This window comes from Haliaeetus leucocephalus, unplaced genomic scaffold, assembly GCF_000737465.1.
Source record: "Haliaeetus leucocephalus isolate CR32 unplaced genomic scaffold, Haliaeetus_leucocephalus-4.0 Scaffold848, whole genome shotgun sequence".
In the NCBI taxonomy this organism is placed as follows: Eukaryota; Metazoa; Chordata; class Aves; order Accipitriformes; family Accipitridae; genus Haliaeetus; species Haliaeetus leucocephalus.
Genome location: NW_010973284.1, coordinates 16,422,478 through 16,450,428, shown reverse-complemented (window position 1 = coordinate 16,450,428; position 27,951 = coordinate 16,422,478). Strand labels below are relative to the sequence as shown.

General features: G+C 38.2%; 1 protein-coding gene across 1 annotated transcript; it reads right to left on the bottom strand.

Moving 5' to 3' along the window:
• Positions 1–25,396, bottom strand: BRDT (bromodomain, testis-specific). Its single transcript, XM_010582752.1, has 17 exons — positions 25,205–25,396; positions 22,874–23,011; positions 21,979–22,108; positions 19,088–19,260; positions 17,585–17,953; positions 16,406–16,534; positions 16,011–16,199; positions 14,565–14,752; positions 14,197–14,489; positions 13,974–14,087; positions 12,302–12,439; positions 9,071–9,183; positions 7,632–7,773; positions 3,778–3,851; positions 2,302–2,450; positions 707–869; positions 1–69 (listed from the first exon to the last, which is right to left on the bottom strand). The coding sequence occupies exons 1-17, from the start codon at positions 25,394–25,396 to the stop codon at positions 1–3; spliced, it is 2,763 nt and encodes a 920-aa protein (XP_010581054.1).
• Positions 25,397–27,951: the final 2,555 nt, after the last annotated feature.

The window sequence follows — 27,951 nt, the reverse complement described above, 5'->3', positions numbered from 1 at the left end:
TCACTCAAGATATTCTTCAAAAGATGCCATAATATCACTCTGCAGATTCATATCAATTATACAAGCCATCTGCAAGAAAGCAAATTAGTGTATTTTCAGAGCAATCAGACATTAATGAATACTATGCAGGTCAAATATTTAAAGATTTAAGAAAAAACTACAAAGCTTCTTCCCCAAAAGTGTACGCTTCCTCTGTTATTACAAGTTTGCACATGTTGTTGAAATCCTCTGAAAAGAGCTGAACAGGACAAAAGCTTCAGTAGACCTTATCTGAATCTAGCATTATCGCATACTGCAGTTCTCACATTCCGTTATACAATATTATGAATTTAAAAAAAATGTTTAATCTAAAAAAAAAAGTAGCAGTTAAAAAACTTTCATTACCTACACCAATAAAGCCAGTAAGTTAGTTTTGAAAAGGCTCAGTTTTGATACTTCAGACCAGAACAGTATGACTACCATTTGTTGACACGGAATATATTCAAGAGAATAGACAGCTTGCAAGGCTTGAGGTTTGAAATTATTCAGAGGGCAGGGACTCCTCTTTAAAACTTCATTTTACCACACAATTATTCTAAGCTTAGGGGAGTAATAGGACCAAGCAGATAGTCTTTTTTATATTCCTTTAAAATAAGGACCTGAACTAACATTTTTTATTCTCTACTGAAGTTGAAACAAAATCAGCTGGCAAGAGTCAGCAACTTACTGCTTCTCTCCTCCTGCGTTCTTGTTCCATTTTTCTAGCCAAATTACGGTCTTGAACAAGAGTACCTTGTTGAGCTTCAGGCAGTTGTTTGCTCTTATGCCCTTCTTTTTGGGGCTCACAGTCTGTCACTGCTATGGCATCCAATCCTGTGCCTTCATGGCCCCTTTAAAGACAGGAAAAGAGATTGGTATAGGATGAAAGTTGTTTCTTTTTCTTCATAACAAGCCTTTGCACCTGAACAGGAGTTCTGCAAATAATTTAAATCAGTGCATAGCATTCAAACTGTGGTTCTGTTTTACATGTTGATTCACAATAATTTCCCTTTGCAAGAGGTATGTGCACGCACTTGTTGGGCTGCAGTAAGTTAAGGTTTCCTGTGTTCCATTTCCAATCTATATGCACACAGGACTTACATATATGCTACACAAAACTTACATGCACTTTCTTTGAAAGACATACATGCTTGATTTTTTGTTACTTTCTTGCCCCCTGATGTTTTGCTTCTCCTTACTCCTCTTCAACTAGTTATTTAAGGTAGAGCTCACTTACTTCAGGCAAGCATCTGTAATGTCTTATTCCATAGAGCTACATGCCTGGTTTCCCTCCTCTTGGAAACCTGTAGTAGCTGAAGGTGCCTGGACTGCTCACTATGCATTCTGAACAAGGAGTGTACTCTTAAGTCTCTCAAATGCTCTGTTTATTAAAATAATACACTCCAAACAAGTGACCTATTCTAATACAGCCAGCAATGGGCAGGAGCAGGAGAATTTAAGAACCAGCTCACGCTTATCTTTCACTGGGTCAAACAGACAAGAAAAAAACTTAAGACTCCTGAAGTGGGAAATATTACAGGAAGCAGGAGTTTCAAAAAGGTGGCAAACAGCAATCTAGGATATAACTGCAATGCAGTAATTAGTAGGTAGTCAGTTATCCTACTCAGCATATTAATAGACCTCAGACTGGGATACATATGTATGCACTCACTAAAACAGTGGTTGCAAAAAACCAGGGAAGAATACTACAGCAGTAGCCTATTGAATATATTTTTCTATAGCAATGCAAAGAATTCTGCTGTCTGAAGTGGTGCATACTGGAACTACTTTAGCTATGTGAACACCAAGTTCTTGAAGACTGGATTATCCTGCTTCCCCTTACGATACCAATAAGATAGGGATTTTCCTGGCTACAGGTATACGGAAGTAAGATACCGAGGACAGGTGTGAATTCTGGTCATGACCAGAGGAATTGAGTGCTCCAGGGGCAAAAAAAAAAAAAAAGAAAAAGAAAAAAAAGAAAAAGAAAAAGTACCCGAGGAGTTTCTTTGACTGCTGAAATTAAACTGATTTGCAAGGGAAAAAGCCACTTCGTGCATTTTGGATGTGCAGTTGTGCTTAGAGTGGTACAGCTCCCCCTTTCAGCTGACACATGGCAATTACTTAATGCAAACCACTTGTTGCTGAATAACTAAGCCCATAGGCTGAATAACCCAGTACCATACAAGCAAAAAATAGAATAATATTTAAACATACGTGGTTACAAACCTCTCTTTTTCTTGAGGAAGGTTGTGCATTTCCCTCTCAGCTTGCACCAGAGGCCTTTTTAACTCCTGTGCTTGCCCACTCTTTTTCTTTAATGCTGCTTTCCTGAACTGTTTGAAACTCTCAGCAGATGTTTTTATTGGAGCTGGAAGCATCATTGTTTTACATAAGCTTACCCAGGAATCTATATTCTTAAATCCTGTATCCTGAAGTTATTAGAAAAAGGAAAACATGGAAGAGGCAAAAATACAACTACTAATCATCCATTATCTGCTTAGCTCTTATATTAGCACAATGCTGCTTTGACTGGACCTATTTGGGAATACCTACAACAAAATATCCTTACTTTGGCAGAATATTAGTGCAAATACAGCAATCTAAGCAGACTTCAATATGTGTTCTCATCAACTTTGAGATTCTTTAGCAACACGCTAAAAATCATTAGCATTTGTAGCTATTCTTACCCAAACCTTTATGTCTACCTCTCCATTTTTTAACTACAGAACATATGAATTCACAAGACTGAGCTTATGCAAGGTCCATTGACAATATTTTAATACAGAGAACATCCATCTCATTTCTATACATAATCCTTACATAACAATAGTTTTGTGTTAGCCTTGTGGATTTTGTCTCTTTTAAGTATCTGTGTTTTCTCCCCCCCATGGCATTTTCTTCACAGTGTAAAACAGCATAAACACGGTATTCTTAAATATTCTTAAGAAGTATTGCTTCTAGTAGGTGGTCACATGTTTATGAAGGAAAGATATATTTGGAATTGAATTCAATAAGTTAGTTAATAGCTTTCTGAAAGCTAAGTGCCTAAAGAAAAATCCTAAGAATATTTTAATTCAACAGACTATATACAAACTTTTCAGGTTGGGAGGCTGACACGATTAATTACGTAGACTAGTAATTCCGATCTGATGTTTTCGAATAGCTGATCACCACAGAATAATTTAAATAATAGGTAAGAAAATTCCTCTATTCCTCCATTTAAGATAACCTGTTGTATGCTGGGAAATATTTTGCTTAACTTCCATAAAACCTTCCAGATTATTTACCGATTGTGATAATGTCATCAAAAGTGCACCATCCTTTTTTCAGAACAGGTTTTTCAATAGTACCCAAGGCTATATTCCACACTAGTCTTATTTTTGTTACTTGATCAGCAAAGGAAAGCACACTAATAGCTTGAATATTAAAACCAAATGAAGGAACTCTAGATCCTTGTTTAAGTATTGAATAACATAACCCATATTTTTTATGAAAATATGAATATGTTATTTTTAACTTAATCTTATATCATTTACCTTCTGAAATGATCAAAGCCCATAGATTTTTGTTTGTTTGTTTTTTAGTACTAGAAATGAGATAAATCTGCACAGGTTATAACAATGCCCAAGACCTATCAGACACTAAATATTTGCATCATCAAAGACCAGATTTTCAGAGAAGATCCCAGGACAAGGAATTACTGATCCTAGTAAGTATACTCAAGCTCTTCTCAAATAGGACTTGAGCAACACTTACCTGTCTTGGAAGAATTTTGGAATTTAGCTTTAGCATGTTTTTATCATTAGGTTTATCATTAGGTGTACGATGACCTGATGGAAGAATAAAAAAGATTTTTTGCTCGTGTTGATTTTATGGACTATGTTTCCTCAAATTAAAGTGATAAAAATTTAGTCATTCTAGAAATTGACTTAAGAATTTACACTACAGTTTTTTCTTACTATTTAGTTCAGAAAGACAGAAATGCTCCCAAACATTTCCTAAGCTTAAATTGAAATGGACCACTTCCCTCCAGTTTGGGGCAGAGAAAGGAATGGTTAAGCTCAACTACAGATGAGAAATTAACTCCTGGTTAGTTCTAGGAGCGGTCCCAGCAGAATGCCCAAAAAGTTTTGTGAGAAAGTCTCAACACAGCACCTTGCCAGTTTCTCACCTCCTGTCCCCTCCCCACCCAGCCCTCTTTCATTTTGATTCCAGCCTTATTTAAGAGTACCACATTCATCATGTAAACTCATTTTGCCTAAAGCTCTCCAGCCTATTTCCTTTTTTGTTGGTTTTGTTTGTTTGTTTTTTAAAAAAAGCAGATAGGTCAGCCAGTAAGGGCTAGTCATCACATTTCCAGTCGCCTACAGGATGCATGAATACTCCATGCTGTTACCTCTTTATTACTTGTGAGGGAAAAAGTCCCCAACACTTACACAGACAAAGCAGAAGTGCTATTTTGAGAATACTAACTTCAGATTAACAGTTCTGATACGCTGTGTTACTGTAGAAGATCCATGCTACTCTGCATGAAAAACGCTTCCCCCAAACCTTTTAAGACTTCAAAAAACTTTTTAAATGCAGGAACAGATAAAATATCCTACAGTCATTATGGTAAGCCTGAAAATAGACTTTTGTAATACTAGGGATGGGCCAGAATACCACATGGTTAACAAAAGCCATGTATTGTAGGGTAGGTTGTGGTTTGGGTTTTTTCTTTAATTTTATGTACTACTTTGTTATATTCCTTTTCTAAAGAGCTTCTGGGGTGAAAATTTAGGTATACTCGGGAAAAGCCACTATTTTAGAACCCCATATAAACAACACAGATATTTTATATCATTCACCAATGATCCTCTACTGCAGTTTGAGATGTTTCAGTATTTATTTTAAGTGAATGTTTAATAAGAAACTCAAGATAACTTTTTTTTTTTATGCTAAGGATGAAGCTTTTGGATGTTTGAATCTAGAATGCTGAAGGCAGAGCATCAAACCCCCAGCCAGTTTGTCTTAAAAGGTGTTTTCAGAAAGACCTCACAGCCTCCAAAAGTCAAGACAAGAACAGTGCCTGGCCTTTACCCTATGCTCCCTTGCAGTGCCTGTGAGATGGTATAATTGCAAGTGAGCAGGAGAGTTTTTACTATACAGTGGAATAAAATAAAGATCTCTGAAGTCTCTCAAGTACAATTGAAGAGTGTTCCAAATCCTGATATTTCCATTCTTGTGGATTCCAGGTCCAGTTAAGCAAAGTCTACCTAGAACAAATTCTGTTACCAGAGACTTGTTCTCCTCCAGAATAGAGAACTAGTGTATTAAGATATCCCTCAATACAAGTCATCTTTCTTTCATCAATCATTTTTTTGTCATACAGGCAGCTTGAATTTTCACATAAGAAACTTGACAGTCTTGAGCACTGAATACCCCCCACCCCACCGCCCAAAAAAAGCAAGAGTTTCACATACCCAGAAATGTCTAACCCCATTGTTAAGATCAATTCGATCAACCTGTTATACCCACCAAGAAGATCTACCTGAAGCAAACTTAAGATGAATTTAAGTTTATAGTCATGTCTGTCTTAAAGCTCTAGATATAACACAGGAACGTGAGGCTGCATCAAAAGCATTTGCAGCCATGGGCTTTGAAACGTGCATTTTAGAGCTATTTGCAGCAATACCAGCCTTCACAGAACCTCTCATTGAAAGACACTGCTTTTTAATCTGAAGGGAAACTTGTGGTTACTGGTTTTGTAAGTTAAGATTCTTAGCAAGCCACCACTGAATTCAGCGATACACCAAGCCTACACCCATACCATCGGAGGTGTCACAAGCCTAAAGTCAAGAACTCGCTTTGAAGATGTAAGTAACCTCACAGAAATGCCTGAGACTGTGGGATTCTCTACAAAATTCAACAAGTTGCTGTAAACATCCAATTCTAAAATGAGTTTCCTTGGTTTGATCTAAGTAGACACATACAGTACTGAGCACTCTCTACACTTTTCTATCAATAGATTACATGCCCTACAACAGTTCCAGATTAGCAAAGTTTTTGTTGTTCAAAAAAAAACAAAAGCGAAAATCGTGTCTTCCCCCCCCCTCCACCTCCTAGTTTTCTACAGGAGTTAATAGCGGAAAGGCTAAGATACCAACACTGAACACAGCTGGGGCATGTATCATTGCAGGAACAGTTAAACACCACTGTATTATGGAAGGGGGCAGATAACTACACTCACATAACAGCATTATAAGCTCTGTTATGCAACATAATGGTGAAGTTCAAGTGTACTCAAAGGCAGAGTCTCATTACTGGATAGTTCCTGTATTAAACATGGGAGGTCCTCTACAACTGTCCACACAACTGTCTCTTGAAAAAGGGGAAGAGATAGATACAGTACAACTTAAATGAGGATTAGGAATAGAAATTTAAGAGGAATAAAGACTAAGCAGTAAACAATTAAGTGTGGAAGGGAGCAAGCTTTCTCAAAAATTTTGGCTATGCTTTTTTCCTATGAATATTAGAACAGTGAGCTTGATTTATTCCTGCTCGATTTCCCAGCCCTTTAACATATTAAGATAACACCAGGATCTTGATAGTTACAGTCACGCAGTATACAGGACAGGAATTCAAGTTTTAGGCAGTCTCAACACTTTATAAGTGAAGATCATTAGCTGAATCCATGGAACCCATGTACCAGCTCCAGCTGCTACAAATCTAAACAAAAGGGGTCAGTAGGTATATGGATAGGTGTGTTAAGACCATGAAAATACTGAGTAAAACATCTTGGAGAATTAAATCTCCATTTTTAGAGCTGCTTTAATACAACTCAAGAACTCAGAGTTATTCTTTGGCAACAATTAAAGAGTTCATCAGTAATAAGGCTGTGCCTTTTATTTTCATCAAGTTTTCAGAAGCTTGTTCCCTCCCCTGTTCAAGCCTATACAGATAGTCTAGAGAGGAAAGAGTAGCAGAGGAACCAAAATGATCATGTCTGGTAACACTAGGCTCTCAGCACAGATGTTCAGTGTCCAGTTCAGAATTCTTTATCTGAGATATGTATGAAGTCTGATGCATCTCTATATGGAATGCAGCTTTCAGAGAACCTGTGTTCTTGTAATAATTGCAAGTTTGTTCCATGGTGAAGGCATGTTTGACATTGCTTTACTGTCAGATCCTTGTCACCAAGAGCTGGAGATGGTAACTCAAAATACACACAAAGTGCCCTGGGAAAAGAACTCCATGAAGCTTCAGTAGAAGACAGGCTAAAGGCCAGTGAAGTTCGACAGATCAGAGCATCGGTTCTCTCAGATTTCCTGGAAGACCGGGTTACTTATCCCTAGTACTAAATTCAGAAAGCCAAGTTCTTAAATCAAAGTCATATGGTTTAGATATCTTAACACAGAACAAGAACCAAGCATTCATTTAACTTTTTTTTTTTTAAAGCAGCAAACCAAAAAGAAAAAGAAAGAGCAAGGGAAAACTGCACCCCCTCCATTATTCTGCAAACTTATTAACGTACAAGTGTTCAGCATTTTATTTCTTTAAACCAGGTTCTTATACATTTTTAACTTTGCACCCCTGATATCGGTTACAGTTTTTATTATGACAATACATACTCTGTCCTTGACTTATGGATATTGAATCAGCAGTTCTCTCACTGGCCTTGTTCTGAAGTTTATTTGATTTGTCTAGAGGTATTGTTTTCTCAGCTTGTTTACTCCAATCAGCACTGTCAACCTGGGAAGTTGCATTGGATACCTAGAAGACAAGTTAGACTTCAGAATACATTCTGAAGTGCTAAATACTTAGATTTTTATTATACAGCAACAGGATTAAAGATTTAAAAGCTTAGAGCAGTAAATTGTTGCAGCTCTAGCTTCTGTAAACACGAGGGCAGAATTAGATTTCATTCATACTATGGTAGTCAAAGCAAGTTCTTACATTAACACTTTGAATTTAGCACACGAACTGCTCAGAGATCCCAAGTGATAGAGCGGGTGGAGTATGAGAAACTGATACAAGTTCTTTAACCCTTAACATGGTACAACATAATAGAAGTTGGCTTTGACTGTTGTAAAGCCAGTTGCTTCACTCTAGCTTATGGATCAGGGTGAAGGGCAGCTGTATTACTTCAGTTCAGTGGTAGTTTTTCTCTGTGCAAGATTGTGTAGTAATCCCCTTGAACAAGGGAAACTGTTGCACAAACCTGAGTCTCATAACATATGCTACTTGCTGCCTTGGATAGTGGACGCAACTGGGAAAGGGGGAGTTGCTTTTCTTCCATTCTTGCAAAACACGTTCTTGTGCTCATAGAGGTAATTTCTATCCATTTAAAAAAATAAAAGTTATTAAAACCTGGCTAAAGCAGCTATGTTTGAAGCCATGTTGAGAAAGATAGTTAAACATCTTAAGATGGAAGAGATCATGCTGCTGCAGTCACATGAATAGCTTCCTTTGTAACACAGAGGCCCTTCTAACCAGGATACTCTCCAAGAACACAGCAAGACAGAAATCAACAGTGACTAAATATTTCACAACTTCATCTCTGACCCTGAAAGCCGCAGTTTCCATGGCTTTAGGAATAGGAAGAAAAAGTAACACACTTTTCCAGGATAGCCCCTAGAGTCTTCAGAGTATTACTAAGCCTATGAGATTGATACTTCTAGAAAACAGGAATATATGATATAAGCTGCCCATTTCTTTTGTGAAACTGTAGGTTTACAGGGTGGGCTTTTAACCTGGAAGTGTGCAAGAATTACTTAAGTTTAGGCTGTAGCACCAAAAAGAAATAAAGTAAACTGTATAGTACATTATGAACTTGATACATTGATCAGCCAAACTCTTTTGTTTTGTGTTGCAGACAACAGTCAATGAATTAACACCCTATTAAAGAATAAGAATCACTTTGTTAGTGGGGTTTTAGATAAGGTTCGCAACAAAAGTTAGGTGGCCTTCATTGCATCAAATTCAAGCCTGGAATCTTATTTAAAGGAATAAGAACATGCTTTAAACAAGTTATTTGAAATTAATGCATTGGAGAGAAGCATGTATTCACCTCTGGAAAAGCACGTGTGCACTGGCTGACAGAAGACTGATTTGTCCTTGGAGTACTCTGAGGAGTTTGCTGGTCTGGAGCACCATGCAGAGCAGATACAGCTGAGATTATACCTGAGAAAGGAGTAGTGTATGTTTTCCCCTAACATGCAAAGTGCAGTCCTACATCTCAAAATTAGGTCACTGTTTAGATCTGTGGACTAACTGGATATGAAGATATGTATCCTAGCTGTATGATTTGAGACAGTAATTTTTAATTAGTGTTTAATTGATTTGAGTTAATCAGCTAGCAGCTCAAGTTGTCTTTTACCAAAAACTCAGAAGTGTCTGAAGCTATTAGACCTTTTGAAGTGAGGGAGGGAAAAGAATAGCTGCTTGGATCAAGTTTCTAAGCAAGTTAATATTTGATATGTCTAGACAACAGCAATCAATTCAGAGGGCCTATGGCACTAAGCCTTAAATTCAGCTAATAGGGATTTCCAACATGAACTTGAGTGGTGGTGATGGGTTTAAGCACCTAATTCCTGCCTTAAGGTGTTCAGCACTTCCTGTAACCCTAGATTCATTAAGGTATCATTTTCCATCTCATCAGACGGAGGCACGAATACTTCCTGTTTTAATACTATTCTGCCCCACCACAAGTGCCCCAGTAATCTGAAATCCTAGCCAATCCTCAGTGCTGCCACACTTGTATTTACATCATGCTCTTTATAATCCATACTCTGCAAGAACTTTTTCTATTACCCACTTGATAACCTCCAAAACCCCAAGATAAACTTATTGGGCAATACAAACATTAGTCCTGCCATCTCTTCCTTCAGCAGTCAAATATAGCCATGATTTTTGCCATAAAGATGTTACCTGAGGGAGATGGGGCATTTTGTTCTGGTGGTTTAAATGATCTATTCTGTAAAGGCTGGAGCCTCTGCAGTACATTGGGAGGTGGCTTCTGGAGTTCAGATGATCCACGATTTTGCAAGCTACTAGTAAGAGGTGAGGGCTGTGCTTGCAGAACAGCATTGCAGGATGTCCTCTGTAAACACAGCGGTATTCTCTAGAAATAGATTGCCGTAGTTAATACAGCCAAATCTTAATTTTTATAGCTGTTTGATCCCCTACCCCCTTGTATTGCAATACTAGCCTAGCATTTTCTGAGAGTTTAGATGACAAAAACACATGAGGTAAAGTGGACTGCCTTGGTCTGACAGATACAGAAGACCCATAAGAACAAAATGTAATGTGAGGATTTGAAGTATGATGTTTGCTGCTACTCAGAAAGTCGGTTGGGGCTGTTATAACCAAGCCGAAGCTTAATTCCCATATCCTGTTTTCTCAAGTTTATTGCTGTCATTCTGTCACTGCAGAGGCTGCACATTTTAAACAAACAAAAGGGTGTTGCATAATTCCTCCCCTCAGTCTTTGCTTATGAAGATGCAGAAGGAGCAGCTGAATAAGTTTGCAGCCTGGTTTCCTGTATCCAGCTAAGCACTTTAAGTGAAAGCTAGTCTATTGTAAGAAGAATGAAGGCTTTGCTGTGATCTTGATTTGAAATGCAAGGTCTCTATCTCTGGTAGCTTCAAGGGAAATTGTGAAAGGGTCCTAACCCTGACAAAAATTAACACCCACTGTATATACAGGAATAGAGCAATTCAGTCTTGGAGGCATTAAAAATTATTTCTACATAAAAACTGCTGTTTCTCATAGTAATACCATAGTAATAAGTAATATAAAATACCCCAAAAATGACTAGTATATTGTACAATTTATTTATTTTCAGGTGTAGAAGTGAGGTTATTCATAGATAAAAAATATTTAAGTGGGGTACACACTGTTTATTAGGTCAATTCTATACTCTGAGATCAAGTTGGAGAGAATTTTCCTTTTTTGGGGGTGGGTGGGGTAGAGGGGTGGGGTGTGTGGAGCATTCTTCCCCTCTTTTCCTTTCTCCTCCACCCAACATGGAATTTTCACAATGATTTTAAGAGGTAAAAGCCTAAGGAGTTCTCCCAGTACATCAGTTTCTATACAGATACATAAGCTACTCTTAACAAACAGCAGATTTTACATCTCCATGTAAATCAATCCTACAAAACAAGTAGCATTCAAGCCGTATTCATTATTTCCTGATAAAACTGTGTCATTTCCAGTACCATTGTATGTAACAAATAACTTTAGGGCAAAAATGTTGTATCCATTCCAATCAGTTTACCTTAGGCTTTTCCATAGAAGTTGGACAGTTCTGCATGGCTCCAGTCTGTTTTGAGCAAGTTTCTGTAACTGTAAATACAGCGAGGTGGGCAGAAAGAGGGGGATAGAGGAGAGGGGGAAAAAAGAAAAAAAAAAAAAAAAGAGTCATTCGCATATGTTTCATTATTCACACATACAAGATGTGAGTTGCAGTTTTATGTAGAGAGCCAAACCTCACAGTGAAAGGAACATTCTTATCTTGAATACTTTAACTTCAGCTTGATATGTTTAGAAAGCTTCTCCCAGATATAAAAAGAGACCACAAAGATTACTGCAGGATCAAGGCCTTTGCTACCATCAATAACTTCACTGTGTTTGCTTCCCCACACTGCAGAGGGTTGAGCACTCATCTCACCTTACACCATTACTTCACACAGAGATCTACATTGTACACCTCCAGTTTGGCAGATCTATTCTGTCCTAGAAAACTAAAGAGTTCTGTCTACGAAGAGAAACAACATTCTGATATCCTGATGCTGCAGCTTGTTCCTTGAACAAGCTTGGGACAGCTTAAGCAGCATGGTGGACTTTGGCTCTACAGTCAATGCTGTTGGCGCTTTGGTCCCTCAGCTTACGGACTAAGCCTTACCCACAAGGTAAGGCACCCTTCATGCTGCAGACCAGAAGATGAAAATAAAGTAAATCACACTTTCAAAAAGGAATCGAAACCACAGGAGTAAGCTATAGCCTAATAGTCAAGTCTCCAGGTTAGACACACAGACCTCTTGCTAGCTGATTTTGGTCCCTGGAGTTTTTCACTGATAAGTCGAGTGGATGTTGTAGTGTTTGTTTGTTTTTTGTTTTGTTTTTTTTTTTTTAACCTACAAACTCAGCATTAAGACATTTAATAGCACTGGAATTGAGCCTTCAACATGGAGCAAACCTACAGAGGTAACTGAAATCCTTAGTAAGCATGTGGAACAGTAGATGCTAACTGAGAAGGCAGATGTTTTGCCTACACAAACACAAAATAAAGCTTTCTGACCTGATTCAGCGTCACTGCTATCTGAGGAGCTAGAACCAGAACCACTGCTAGTACTGCTGCCAGAGTCTAAGGAGCTGCTGCTGTTACTGCTGTCGCTTAGTCTGCTTGGTCCCATACTGGACTCAGCGTTGTTCTCAACTGCAGGAGAAAAAGAAAGAGTTTAGAACAACCTGCAGTGGAGCAGTCTTTGCATACAAGACTAGGATCAACCTTGTTAGGTCTATTCTCCCACATAACAGTTGATCTTCTGCCATTTCCTTGTCCCCTATCCATTTAGCAGTGGATTTGAGACTTTTATAGAGGAACATTTACCAGCAGCAAGCTAGCTGAATGAATGAAATAGCCAAGGAGGAGCTGTAATCACACAGCTTACAACCCTAAAGTAGGTTAAAACTGTGCTGTCTTAAAACACAATTCAACCAATTTTCCCCCATAAATTTTCCCACAGTTAAGAGCCTGTTTCTGTGCTTGCTGCTGCTGAGAGACTTGCATGCTGAGGTCTTTGTCTATAGCCAACTCTCCTCTTTCCCAAGCCAAAATTGTCATCTTTTACCACCTCCCCACCATCTGACTATTTTGCATCTGCAGGGTTGATTTAACTCTGTTTCTAGTGATTTTGCAGTCAAAAAGCTTTTTCAAAGTGTGTTGCTCTGATAGAAGCTTTGAAAATGAGAAGCTACATGGATACCCGTTTCCCTGGACACAAGTCTTTACGGGCCAGCTTAAGCCCTTCCTTGTAAACAAGCCAGATGCCAGTTTTAAAGATTCCCTGGCCTGCCTCCTACCTCTCCCTGCAACATATCCTTCACAACTGATTTCAGCTGCTTCTTTAAGCTTTTCTTTCTAGGATGGTTTCAAGCCATCATGTATACCAGACAGGAAGACTGTTGGCTGAACTAATGCTGGATGCAAGCCTGTGTCTTGCAGGGCTGCTTCTATCATTTCAGCTAACTGGTTTTATAACTGCTTAATAGATATAGATATCCAATAGAGGGCAATAATAGCACTCACTAGTTTAATGAGGAACAACTCAAACTTACTGGTTGCATCAGCTGCATTGATCTGTTCTCAGTCCCTGACACTGGTAAGTGTAGATATGCTCAAGTATGTACTGAATTTCTGGCTTTGATATTGAAACACATTATTGCCTGAAAAACTGAATTAGTTCTCCTAGGGCACTTCTTTAAGCCTAGGAACAACACAGCACACCTGTCACTGATGCAGAATTTTTGCTAGTGTGACAATATTAGTGAGGCTGTAATATAAGAAGTATAATTAGATTTTGTTATTCTTGAATCTAAGACACAAAAAGTGAATTTCAAAAAAATACATAGACTGTGGGACACTCCTCCCCACCATGTTTTCATGTCAGTGTAAGGAAGGTGTTCAGTGTCCCTTAAGCTCTGAAGCTGTTATCATCTTTACCTGTAATAAAGGATTAGGTGAAGAATAAGGAAGTTGTTTTAGACAGGACAAGTAACTGATCAAATTTACTGCTGTAACTCCAGCTCACTCAACATAGGAAGAATCTTAAGACCAGCAATGGGAAGCTTAAGACCTCAACTGTTCTGAGGAGAAAGTCCCCAGCTGTCTAACAGTACATAAGTCCAAGTGGAGAATGCCACTTTAAGCTATTTCTGTTGCAAATGAATAAAAGTAAGAGTAACATTACACTTGAAGTTCTCCTTCTTTGGGTTCAGTTGACCATTGACATCCAGTAGTCTCTTCTCTAGCTCTTGTTTCCTCTCAGAATTAGGTTGTTCTTTTGACTTTGTTGTTTTTTCAGCTGCATGTGAAACAGAAGTTAACATTGCAGCAAACCAGAAAACAAATCTAGTTTTTGTTTTGTGGTTATCTTTTTTTTTTTTTTTTAAAGCATCATTTATGCTACATACCCCGCTGCTTTCTTGGTCTCTTCCTCAAACAGGTTGCCACATACTTTTCTAGTTCTCTGAGTGTTGAAGCCTTTAAAGTTTCAAAGTCTATTTCAATCTCATCAGGGTTAGAGTTCCTCAGTGAAGGTTCTCTTGACTGTATTATATGGACTACCTTCCCAAGCTTATCTCCAGGGAGCCTATTTATGTCCAAACTCAACTGTCGTTTTTCATCATAATTCATAGGTTTGGCACCATCTTCATCTTCTGATTTATGTGCCAACAAGACCTGCTGCATGGTTTTCTTTGACTGACTGCAAGAAAAAAAGTATACTGCAGTGACAGCACTTTAAAATAATTTGACACCCACACAAGTCCCCCACACTTACATGTTTAAAGACAGCTTTTTCTTAGATTTCTTCTTGTGTTTTAGATTTTTCTTCTTTTGAATCAGGCTTTTTATTTTAGCTTTTTCCTTGTTTTTACTTTTCTCCCTTTTAGCCTTCTCTTTTTTCTTTTTCAGTCTAGGTAAGTATGCTCTTGTCAAAGCCCGCAACTGCTGGTGAACTGCTTTAAGCTATCAAAAGCAAAAAAAAAAAAAAAAAAAAAAATCTGATAATCTTAGGCAGTGTAGGAGGAACAATAAACTGGTCTTAAATATCACAGGAGATTTGTAGCAGCTGAGTGGATATTAATAGGAAGTTTGCTTTCCAAATGAGGTTTATTTTCCAAGCATCTTACTATATTATAGATTAGTCACTGCCTATAGATATAGAAGATGTAAGGCTACTTATTTTATGTAGGCATTTCTAACAGCATATGTCTTCTAGCATCCTGTGAAGAATTAAAAAAAAAAAAAAAAAAAATCACTGTGGGAGTATCCAGCAGCCTCTCTAATTTCAAGCATGTGGGAAGCACTTAAGTGCCTTATTAGGTTAGACCTCTACAGCATTATTGAATTAGGCTAGTGGGACTGGGCTTGTGCATCTTCAACGCATAAACCCCAGATATTTTGCGATATAAAATGGCTAGTTGGGAAGTACTAACAGCTTCAGAGAAAGACCTAGTGTAAATCTGTTTAAACCTCATAGGAATTAGAAGGAAGATGGACAGATGATGAGAATTAGAATTCAGACACACTGAAATACTTCACTATTGCAAAGGCTTTCTTGTAGACTTTCAGTTGTCCTCATGCCTGTATTCATAAATTGAGGTTGTAGATGCTACTCTGACAAATACTGAAAACTAAACTGTCCCTCATTTGACTAGCAGAACAAATGGTAATTTTCCCCACAGTTTATGAATATAGCAGCAGCAGGTTAAAGCATTATGTTCAAGAAAAAGCAAGACCCATTCCACTCTTAACCAGTGAAGCAAAGCCATGCTTCACATTAGCATGAGAGTCCTTCAATTTTACTTCATACTGAGCTTTCTGAAGTAGAATTTAATGACTTGCTTTGGTGTGGCTCAAAAGAGACTGAGCATAAGAACAGAGCTCTTTAACCATTTGAAGGAAATGCCATTGTTAGAAGAATATGCCACTAAGCTATGTGTAGAGTATTTGAATGTTCTCATCATACCACAGCAACACAGTTTTATTTTTTAAAAGTTTGAGGAAAAAATGGTAGGCAAGAGTACTAAAGCAATGATTCACTAAAACCAGTTCATATTTGTTTGCTAAGGCACTATTCAGGTGCTTCCAAACAGGAATGAAGTTCTGTATTAAGAAAAGCAAATGACTACAGAATCTTTTAAATACTGATTCTTGGTACTAAGCCTTAGTGGCACTATCAGAGACATTATAAAAGTCATGCACATTGACTACTAATGCTTACTTGCTCCTGAAGCTTTGCAAGGTGCACTGTTCTCTCTTGTTCAGAGTCTTCGAATGGTTTTTCTTCTGAAGAGTCATCATTACTGCTCTCACTGGAATAAGCTTCTGTCATTTCTCTTGTAGGCTGTGGCAAAGGAACGCTTGCAACAGCTTCATCGGGAACTTTGGCAAAGTGCGTCTCAAAAACATCCTAAAGAGTTAGGTTTGGGAACACCAGAGAGATCAGCATGTTTTTCAGATTTCTAAAAGCATTATGAAGTTGCTGCTTGTTTTCTAGAGCTACACAGCAACACAGTAGTTGGTAACATTAGTAGATGCTACATCAGGGTATGATATTACTGCAAAGGAATCTCATAGTCCTACTCTTTTTCAAATCTGACTTAAGTGATAACTCACCTGAAGTTTTCTCGCCATAGCAACTATTTCATGGTCTGGAGAATTACGTTTGTAGCAGCTCATGAACATTAATCTAACATCAGTAGCAAATTCTTGTATATCACTATATTCAAAATTATCCATTTTCTTCTAGAGGAAAAGAAAGTTAACACACGTTTAGAGCTTAAAGGTAGAGAGAGAACATCACCATGAACTGGCAGAAAGAGGAGGAACAAGAATTTTGACATCCGGTATAAGGTTCAGCTTGTATCAAGACAATAAATATTGTAAGAACCTTTATGGAAAGACCTGCTTCTCATTTCAGCATTGTCCCTTTAACAAAGTAAGAGAATTCGTCTTGTAAAAAGACTTGCTAGCTGTAATTGCTCCAAGGACTTTGTAGTACTAGTTTCAGCACTAGGTCCAGACAACAATGTTCAGGTGACTTTATTTGGGCATGTACTCAGCACTTGTTTTTGATGCTAAGCATGGTATTTATACAAAGCCTATTCCATAATTGTTTGAGTCAAAGTAATGGGCTAGAAATTGGGAAATAACAATTATATTGTGCAAGCCAGTTTTCAACATAATTCAATAGACTATTGAAATTCAACCCTCCCCACAAAAGGTGGATCTTAACATGGCTAAATACTTCAACCTCAGACAGATGTGCCTTGTGTTCACAAAGCACTGGCCACATAACTCCATCTAGAAGCGTTCATTTTCACAGAAAATCTGAAAGGTGTCACATAAATATCCAGTGTTGATGTTCCAGGGCACTTCAGCAAGGATAATGAGATTCAGAGAGAAGCAGAAGTTGACGTTACAGAATTGTATTTTGTTTTATAGAGCATTAGCAACAGCATTGTGTATACAGACTGAAAGATACATAATATGCAGCCTGCTTGGAAGTGCTTCATGAAGATGGTAATTCCCTTGCTACTTACATTAGCTTGTTCAACAGATAAGTAGATTAGCCACTACACACATAGTCACAACGAGACTTAGAAAACTTTCTTCAGTGAGCTGTGGCTTAGTTTGTTGAGAGGTAAATGTATATGGTTTCTATGCCCATTATTTCTTTCAAAGGAGAAGCAGCTTTCATGACACCTTTTCAGCTAACACTATTAAAATCCAGTCATTACACAAGTTATTCAAGCAAGCACACAAGTAGTCCAATTCTGTCTGAAACCTACTTACTTTAATGGTTCCCAGGTCTGTAGGATGTTTGGTGATCCCTTGGTTCTCACCAAGTGAGAAAGATGCAACATCAGATTTTAAGAAAGGCCATGCATACGCTGCATGTTTCTTTGAAAACATTTCTTTAAGTATTTCATTACAATGTTTTAGTTGTTCTGGCAACTGAATCTTTTTAAGAATTTCAGGTGACTGCTGAGAATCTGGCAAGCGTCTCTTCTGAAGTTTATTTGGTATCATACATTTATTTTCACCTTTGTATGCTTTAACAGCTTTTCTTTCATTAAATGTTGTAGAAGCTTCACTGCTTGCTGTGAATATTGAAGTAGTAGGAGTTGTAGTGTCAGCCTTCCTTTTCACACCTTTTTTTGCCTAGGAAAAGAAAATTTTACAGTCTAAAATACAGGTGTATTTACAGTCTAAAACACAGTGAGAGAAAGGTCAGATTTCAGACTACACACAAGTGTCAGAACTTTTACAGCTACTGAAGTGAGAGCAGAATGTGGCACTTCCTCAAGTTTAGACTGAAAACCTACATGGCATTACAAGATCATCACGCCAAACACAATCTTAGATGTAAAGGAAAGAACAGGGTGTACCTGCAGGTCAGGTTGTGGTCAGTTTGTAGCCAATTGAGAAGACTCCAAGAAGCTGGTAGGTTATGAAGTTACCACAGGATGACTGCCATTGGAAGGGGAAACATTACTGCAATTCATTTTAAGCCTAGTTGAGGGCTTTATGTACAAGGTTTATCTCTATTTTTCTTTAACCTGGGTGGTATTTGGTTTGGAAGTGGTACAACTTGCACTTTGTCATCACTGTTCAGACTTCTCAGTAAAGTGTAAATATACACTGTAGGAGAGCCTGGCACACGTCCCTACTCCTCATTGGAAGAGCAAAACCAAAACTAAGTCAATACAAGAGTGTTTATCTGATGAAAATGTCTGATGTTCACATACAATTCAGATTACAGTTAACAAGAATTTGCTTTTGTGAGCTACAAACACCTTCCAGGCTAGTTACACAGCATTTAAGCAAACATGCTATTTTTGGGAAATCAAGCATTTGATTTATGTTGAAAACCATGAGAAGTTATTAAGCAGACTTAGAAAGAGCTTTATTTTAATACTAAAACCATTATCTACACCTCAAGAAAAGAACAGTTTCTACATCAAGGTGAAGCTTGTAGAAGTATAGTAGTATGCTTCAAGAATGACCATCTTAAAGTTCACTTTGTTTCTTTGAGAACAACATTTTTAAAACCACATTTATAAGAAAAGATGTGCCAAGCAGTCATCCCAACTTCTGCTTAGTTTCTAGAATTAATACTGTCCCAGTTATTTAGCAGAGACCTAGAAGATTTAATAGAGATCTCTTACTAACTTCTAACACAATAGAAATTTTGAGAAGATACTGCAATAAGCATAGCTCCTGTGGCTTTGCTATTACTGCCTGAAGGAGCAATTTCAATACCTTTCTTTCTGAAAGTTATTTGAGGAAACTTACTTTTGTTATACGGACTGCAGCTGGCATTAAAGCAGTCAGCTGAGCTGCAGACAAAGGAGCTAGTGTAACCTGCTGTAGCTCTTGAGTCATCACTGGAGGCTGCTCATTGCTTTCAGCTTGTTTCTGCATTGCACTTTGTTCGTTTGAAGTCCCAGGGTTGGATTGCTGTGTTTCTGGTTATTTTAAAACAAAGTTTTAAAGTTAGGTCTTAAATGTTGCAGGTAATTTCTTTCATGATCAAATGGAGCAGTTGTCAACAGAACCACTCTTCCACACCAAAACTATACAAATAAATACAAATGAGCAGTGTTACATACAGCAATATTAGTATCTTCCTCTACTCAGCACCATTAGTACCTCAGCTAGAATATTGTACCAAGTTGTGCATATTTGGTTTCAACTAAGCTGTGGATTAACCTCAGGGGGAAGATTAAAGAGACATCACACTAAAATCTGTACATTGTAAAAATGTTCTTGCCAAGAGAATCAAATTGTTTTCTACATACGCATCGTCGTGGTTTAACCCCAGCCAGCAACCAAGCACCATGCAGTCACTCACTCACTTCCCCCCCACCCAGTAGGATAGGGGAGAGAATCGGGGTGGGGGGGGCAGGGGGAGAAATAAAACTTGTGGGTTGATATAAGAACAGTTTAATAGGACAAAAAGGAAGAAAGTAATAATGATGATAATAATAAAAAAAATTACAATAATAAAAGGATTGGAATATACAAAACAAGTGATGCACAATGTAGTTGCTCACCACTCGCCAGCCAATGCCCAGTTAGTTCCCAAGCAGTGATCCCCCCCAGGCCAACTCCTCCCAGTTTATATATTTGGCATGACATCACATGGTATGGAATACCCCTTTGGCCAGTTTGGGTCAGCTGTCCTGGCTGTGTCCCCTCCCAACTTCTTGTGCCCCTCCAGCCTTCCTACTGGCTGGGCATGAGAAACTGAAAAATCCTTGACTTAGTCTAAACAACACTTAGCAACAACTGAGGAACATCAGTGTGTTATCAACATTCTTCTCATACTGAATCCAAAACATAACACCATACCAGCTAATAGAAAGCAAATTAACTCTATCCCAGCCAAAACCAGGACAACAAAGACCAAGCAGCAAAGGGTGCATCAAACTGTATCAGGAAAGTTCAAGTTTCATAAGCATAGTTAAGACCTGCATATATTGCTTAGCCATATTACAGATCTCCATCGCTGATTTGAGGACAGTTTAGACCAATGTTTTTCTGCATTTGATTTGGCTAGTTAGATTAGTAATGTCTTTTCAAGCTGTGTGATTGTTTAGTTCCCACAAATGTTCACACCTATTCGTTTATATAACACAACACTGAGAAACACCATAACATTCTCCGAAATGGAAGTCAGTTGCTTTTTTTTTTTTTTAAAGGGAAATAAGCTGTGTGTATAGGTCTGTCTCTAGAGCCAAAGTCTGCAAAGACAGGACAGAAATATTTCCTTGATCATAGCAGTGTGCTCTACTATCCAATTGAAGAAGTGCTTAGAACATTTCAAAATTTGTACAAGCTGCATGTTTGTGCGTGCAAAAGGAATGAGGGGACTTAAACAGCATTAATACCAGCAAGATAGTGTTATGAAAGCATCTCAATAAATTGTTGCAATCATTTGAGAACCAAAAAGCTAACTCAGCTTCCAACACATTTCTCAACAGAAATCTTTTCTGGGAGTCACTTCTACCTGTTCAATCAAGATATTCTGCCAAGGCAATGAATTGCTTGAGATTTTACTCAAATAAGCTAGTAAGAGCAGGAAGGCAGCCGAGTAGGCTCTTCCTCCTAACCCCCTAAAAATTCTTGAAAGGGCCAAGAAACCCACTGTTTTTCCATATCTGTCTACCAGATCACTGAAAGGTAATGTTGCTCCTCAAACATACCTTGAGGACAAAGCTACAGAGATCTATCAAACTGTAATACTATTTTGAAGAAATACTTGTTTCATATACTACCAGCAACAAGGACCACTGCACCACAAACAGCAGTAACATGAAGCAAATTAATTCATCAGGAGACCCTGAAGAGCTGCATAGTTGCATCAAGAGCATCTGTTAAGTGACCCAGTAAGAACTGAGCTAGCCAAGATCATCACTGCTCTATGGCTGTCAGAAGGCAAATAATTAACAGGTATCAGGGTAAAGAACTGTTGCAGCTCTTTCAAAACACAGCTAAGATTTCCCCAACAACTGACAGCAGTACCTCCAGGCCAATTTAGAATACTACCTTGGAGGTCTCCAAGTTAACCCATTGAGATGCACATGTGATTCCAGGCACTATATAGTCTTAGTTCTATCAATATAAATATTTGTTCTTTGGCAATGTTGAGAGCTTAGATGTAGAAACGAGTACTTTGTACAAGTGAAACAGGTTGTAAGAGCAATTAAAAAGACATAGGAACTCAGTGATGAGTAATAAGTTGCAGCTAATCACCTGGCCACTTGCAATTAGGCTTCCCAATGTTGCTTCAAGCAATTCCTACGCAATTTCCTCAAAAGTTTGAGATGTCTTGACCGAATCATCCTTTTTGTGGGCAAGAGCACTGCATTTTACTGGAAGTTTGCATGTGAAGCTATGCTATCACACTACTGATGAAGTTGTTAATTCTGATTTTTACCTTGTCTTAAACACACTTCATTAGTAGAAAACAGGAAATTTAGCTAGTACCTATGAAAATATTATGGTTGCGCTGAATCTGCTAAAGCCTTATAGCAGTGTTGTTATTTGTCTGATATGTTCTGGGAAGAGTGGAGAACACTGACTGCTCCAGGGTTGACTTGTGACAAGCTACAGAGGATTCCTTGTTTCCAGCTTTTGCTTGTTTAATATATTGACAATTCAACACATAATACAGGCCTTACCTTCTGGCTTCTTTCCTTTTCTCTTTCCTTTGTTGAGAATCACTAATTTTTCTTCTGGTGGCATTTGGGCTATTTTCTGCATAAATACTTTTTCTAGTTCTTGGGCCATAAACACAATGTCATCACCTGGCTGCAAAATAGAGTCAGTAACATTCAGAGTAAAGGAGAGGCTGCAGTAATGGAGGGCTACCTTCTAAAATAAACAGTCTACAGCATCCTACACCAATAGATTTAAAGAAGCCACCAGTACCAGAGGGATCTACAAGTCCTTGCGATCCCTGCCCCCCCCCAACTCACTTTAATACAAGTTGCTTCTTTATTGAAATACTCTTTCTCCCACTGTCCCATTGCACAGTCCTACTTGTTTTATATCCACGTACTTCCCACAGCAAAGGGAAAAGGGGGTAGATCTGTAACTCTTTATTCATTCCTATGTTCTGAAGAAAGCTGTTGAAGCTTAAAGGTATGAAGACAGAGCCAACAAACATCCAAGCACAGGGAGACGCTCATACTTCAAGTTAGGTTGGTTAAACTTGTTGGAGGAGCAGAGCATGGCTAGCCTTAAACCCAAGCCAAGGTTGCTAGCCTTAAACTTGTACAGAAGTTACATAGTGCTTGCTGTTCATGGGCTCTGCAACTAAAACCCAGAGGTTTTGCAGGTGGAATCCTTGTGCAGAAAAGACTATGCACTTAGTTGTAACAGCAGGCTAGACATCCCTTACATGCCCTCAGTCAAGCCTAGCAACAAATCCCTCCCACCTTTCAGAGAAAATAGTTCAAAAAAAATCATGAAGACATTGATTTAGTGCAGGCTTTAATAACTATTTGATTGTTTTAAACTTGTTTGTATTGTTCAATAGAATTGGTTACTGGTAAGAGGTTGCGTTTCACATACCTTGTTATATATGTAGCAGTTCAAGAACATAGTTTTAAAGTCTTCAATGCATTCTGCAGCTTTTGTGTAGTAATTGTGTTCCAGACGCTTTTTAATGGTGCTCAAGTCCATAGGTTTCTTTATAATACTGTAATAATCCTGTGGTTTTGAAAGAGTTGGTCACACAACAGATATCTTTAATATTAGGACATGAAGATTCTGACACATCAAGTTATGAAAGTTAATGCAATTCTCCTCTCTTGCAATTTATGTTAGAATGAATATTTTATTTAAAGGAAAACTATAATCGTAGGTACCACAGAAGTAAGTGTTCAGGACCTCTTCACCTCATATTTTCTTCTTGCTCTTTTATATAAGATCCACCATTCAAAGCCCCAAAGAATATTGATTTCAATAGGATCCAAAGCTATACTGGTAGTAGCAGTACTTATGAAAAGTATACGTACTTCTCATTTGTTATCTCAAAGCCATTTACTTTAAGTAGCACTCCAGTTTACAGAACAGGGGGAAAAGAAGCCGAAGACAGACTTTGACAAAGACTCAGTCACTGACAAAAAGAAGCCGCTGAGTTTTCACAGTAGCTGATCAAACACTTCATCCCCTGGACTATATTGCCTCTCCTCTCAGGGTTAGTCTAGTGAAGATGTGGCAATGACTGAAAGGCAGCTGGAATGTGAACTATTGTGATTATTTCAGTAGCATGGCTAAAACCTTATGATTAAGAGCATGAGGCTAATTCCCTGCTGGCACATTTAAGAAATCCAAACAAGAATATCCCCACCAAATTCACATATACATCGTAATTGGGTGAAGTTACTACTACTTCAAGAGTCTTCTAAAGCTGTGCTAACAAACTGTTTCAGTGAAATAAAAAAAAGCTAAATGCAGACTGTTGAATTTACCAAAACAAAACCAAGAAAACTTTTAAATAACACAGCTAATAATTAAATATTGTCCATTCTGCATCTTCTAACACATGGAGGAGAGGGGCAAAGGAGGCAAATGCCTTAATTGTCTTTGCCATGGAGCCAGAGGTTTGCTTGTTGTTGTGTAGTGGTTGAACTAATATATACTTTTAGAAAGTCAAGTGGCTGCCTTCGAAATCCAGAGAGGCAGAACTGGCCTAAGGCCAGCTGCAAATGTTTGCAACTCTGATTGAATGACCCTTAATATTAACCTTAAGTGACAGTTCCTTCCAAGAAGGAAAAAGGGTAAGAAAAGACACAGAAAGATAGTCACTTCGTCTGTGCTTTTGGACAAACTGACAAAATGAGTTTGTCATGAGAAACAGTTGCAGATAAAGGCTTTTGTCTGCTCTGAACAGAACCAATGATTTTGTAGAATTAGTCTCTCAATTTGAGAGAACTAAATAAAATTGCTTAAGCTGGAGGAGAAAGAAAGAAAAAAAAAAGGAAATGTACCATGGTTTTATTTAACACCTTTCTACTTCTCTACCAAGAGCAGTATCTTCCAGGTCATTTGAAATACCACTGTGTGAATAAGCAATGTTTTCATTTGACTGAAAAAGCTGGGGGTGAACCAAAACTGGAGGCTAAAGATACCTGAATTAAAACAATTTGTCACAAGACATGATATTAATTCACTTTGTTGCAATTAAATTGTAATGTAAATAAAACCCACCAGGCAATACAGGACAAGAATTTAAGCATCAAGACCTTCTATTTCCTAGAATATTCTACCACTGTGGTATGATGAGAATACCACATCTCTCTCTTCCCTATTTTTGCAGGGATATTTAATTCCTCTAGAAACTTCAGAGCAAGATGCCAAAGTTGATTTGAAATTAAGAAGTACTACAAGTATAATTACTTCTATGCACCAAACTGGGTCCAGATTTGCCTATTGACTTTAGGGTCAATCAGGTCTGCTTTCCCATCATAAAGTATTTGACATTGAAAGAGGCTAGCTGCCTCCTATTGAAAATAAAAATCTCAAAGACAACAGAAAATACTCATCATATGCTGTGTTAAGAGATATGGCTAAACCAGCAGGGAGGGGGAAAGAAGACAAGACAGAATACCAACATCCAGAAACTCCAAGAGGCCTGTCTAAGCATTCTTATTATCTCTTAGAAATATTGATTTACTACAGTCTCAGATCAGAAAGCAAATGAACAAAGATGCAGTATTTAGCATGAACCAGAAAAAACCCACAGTTTTCTTGCAGACTTGGATTAATGAAAGCACTTCATATACAAAAGTAGCCTTCCATGATCTGTTGCATCAGAAAAAAACTCTTTTAAACTAACATCAATTCATAAGTCCTGTAATACTTTATATACTGATACTCCAATTCCAAAATGGTTCTTACAGGAAGATTCAGTGCTGCTGCATCTACAGGCTGGTGAAACGGCCAGGAAAAGTTGTGTCTCCACATGGCTTTCATGACCACCCTCTGTAAGTACTGAAGTTGGTTTGTTTGACAACCACTACTGTTGTTATTTATATATTCTGGCGGGGGAGGGTTAATAATAATAGAATGGTGTTGGCTTGGAACAGACATCTTTAGCAAGTTTGTATATCCGCTGGTTCAAAGATCTTCATTATACGTCTAACCTGGGGTGGGGAAAGGAAAAATAAATAGTATTCAGTGAAGATACCTAGATTTAATGCTGTTTACATGTTCACTTCTGTTTGTAGAGTGTCAATACTGTAGTCACAGAGATACCTTCATAGTTTAACCAAGACACATTTGTCTTACAGTGCATAATTGGATGTGCTGGACTGCTAGAGCCTAGGAATACATCCTCTGCCTCTCCCTCCACAGATGGAGTCCTATAGAAGAGGTTTAACCTAAGAAGCAGCTTTACAGCACACACTGCAAGTCTTACTTAGCACACAGCAATAGCTAGGTATTACCTTCCTCATGCATCTCAGCCAAGTCACCACGCAGAAGTCCTACAACTGCCAATAAAATGTTTTAGCATAAGTGTATTTTGAAACAGTGTTTTCCGAGTTTGTGTATATTCACAACAGTATTTTCTGCCACTGTGCATCAGCTTTGTTATGTACCAGAGGACTATAAAAGGTTCATTCCCCTCGCAAAACAGTTCTGGATCATTTAAAGATTACTGCAAGGAGTAACCATGGTAATTTGTCTTTAGCCAATGCAATGTTGCTGCGCTGGAGCAGAACATGCAGGTGCTTAGGAATAGCAGAGGCTGTGTTTTGTGGTGCATAACACCAGCACTAAGCTAGGCAAGACCATTACTGAGAGTAACTACAGATGTTCCAGTCCTTGCCCACCTCCTTAGCTCATCACTAAGTTACAAACACTCAGTCAAGGGTCTCACTTTCTTCTCCTCATTAAGACAAAAAAATCACCATATTTTCTCATTCTAGTATTAGTTCCTTGGTTTACTAATGTAATGGTTTCTTTTTGTGCATTCATTTGATCAAATATTACTTATTCCATTCTCAATTTGTCCTGCTTTCTGCTAAAAAAAATCTAATAGCCTGCTTTTCATCATGTTATAAGGTATTTAATGAGTTTCAGAAAACGTCATAATAAGCTAGATAGCTACTGTTATCAGCACACTACTTGAATAGTATCTATGCCCCATTCTGACAACAACTGTAACATCCCACCAGGCATTACATATCATACATCTTACATTTTCATCTTTGTTCTTTATTTCAGCATTCAAAAGCATGCCTCTTCTCAAACAGCTCTTGAAGCTAAAGAGCTGTACTGTTTTCTCCCCCATGTGTTCAGTCTAGTCATTTACAGAACGCAGATGTCTTTTCAATGAGCAGTACTGCTATCAAGGTAAAAGTTTTCTTTTTTCTTAAAAAAGGAAAGTGTATCAAACCCGAGTTGTTAATACCAGGAACAGTTCTGGGGTATGAGCCAGCATACCTATGTAGACACTACATCAGTAATAAATTTAGTACAAGATCAGATTATTTTGAGGTCCACAGTAAAGCAGGTATCAAAACTACTGTTATTTTTCATAATACTGATTTCACTTGATAGTACAGTTTTAATAATTTAGGCATGAAGTTCTAGTTTCAAGTCATATAAATAACAATCTGTGTTAATTTTAAATTGGAGCATAATCATCCTCTGTCACCTGTTTCTTCTGATGAAACCAAATCTAGCACTTACTCTAAAGCAAATTTCAGAAAACCCAAAGAAAACCTAGTTTTCCTGGAATAAGATACTCAGCTCCCAGGGTATGGTATTTGCAAAACAGCTTGCACTCTACAGGCGGAGAAGATAGAGCTTGCCTTGTGCTTAACAGTGTGCTAACTCTGAAGTTAGGCATTTCTCTGCTGCCTGCTTTTGCAAAGCTAGTTTATACAGTGGTAGATACTGGAGTATGCTGCAGAAGGGAACTTGGTCTCCTTAATTCAGAAGTGACTTCACAGTCTAATTATTTTCCCCGCTGTTCGCAATCTTTCCTTCCAGAGAGGCTTAGAAACACCATAACTCACAATGCTTCCCCGTAAAATACTGAAGTCCCAGCTACCTTCTTACAGAAAAGTTAGCAGTTTTAAACTGTTAGCTATGTATCATTTCGGCCTCAGGTGCTGAGGCATTAACAACACAGCACAAAACATGTTGCATTTTTGTGGTTGTCAGTCTTGCAGCCACTTATTTTCTCCTAGGGAAAGGCTGGTATCAGACTAACCTGCTCTTTTCGACCACTCATTCTGTACAGTTGGAGATGTCTGCAGCTACCCAGAGGGAACTCAACCAGCTGGGTTGTCAAGAACAGCCTTACTGGCACTGTCCTTCCAGTCAGTGCAGAGCCCTGCCCGCCTCCTGGCACGAGGCAGTGGCAAGCTCACTGGACACCTTCTGTTGATGCAGTACCACAGTTCTGGCATCCATATTGCTCTCCCTCTGCACAAGCAACATCCATTTGTTTTCTGGAGTTTGCTGCACATTTAGAGTTCACATGCCTTGGAAAACAGCAAAAGCTGCCCAATATGAAAAGTGATTGCAAATGTAATTTTCATTACCAAGTACACAGTCTCAGGCTTTGCATGTCTTTTATTCACATGGAGACGCACAAGCAGGTAGCAGTATCCAAACCAAGAAAGGACCAGAAC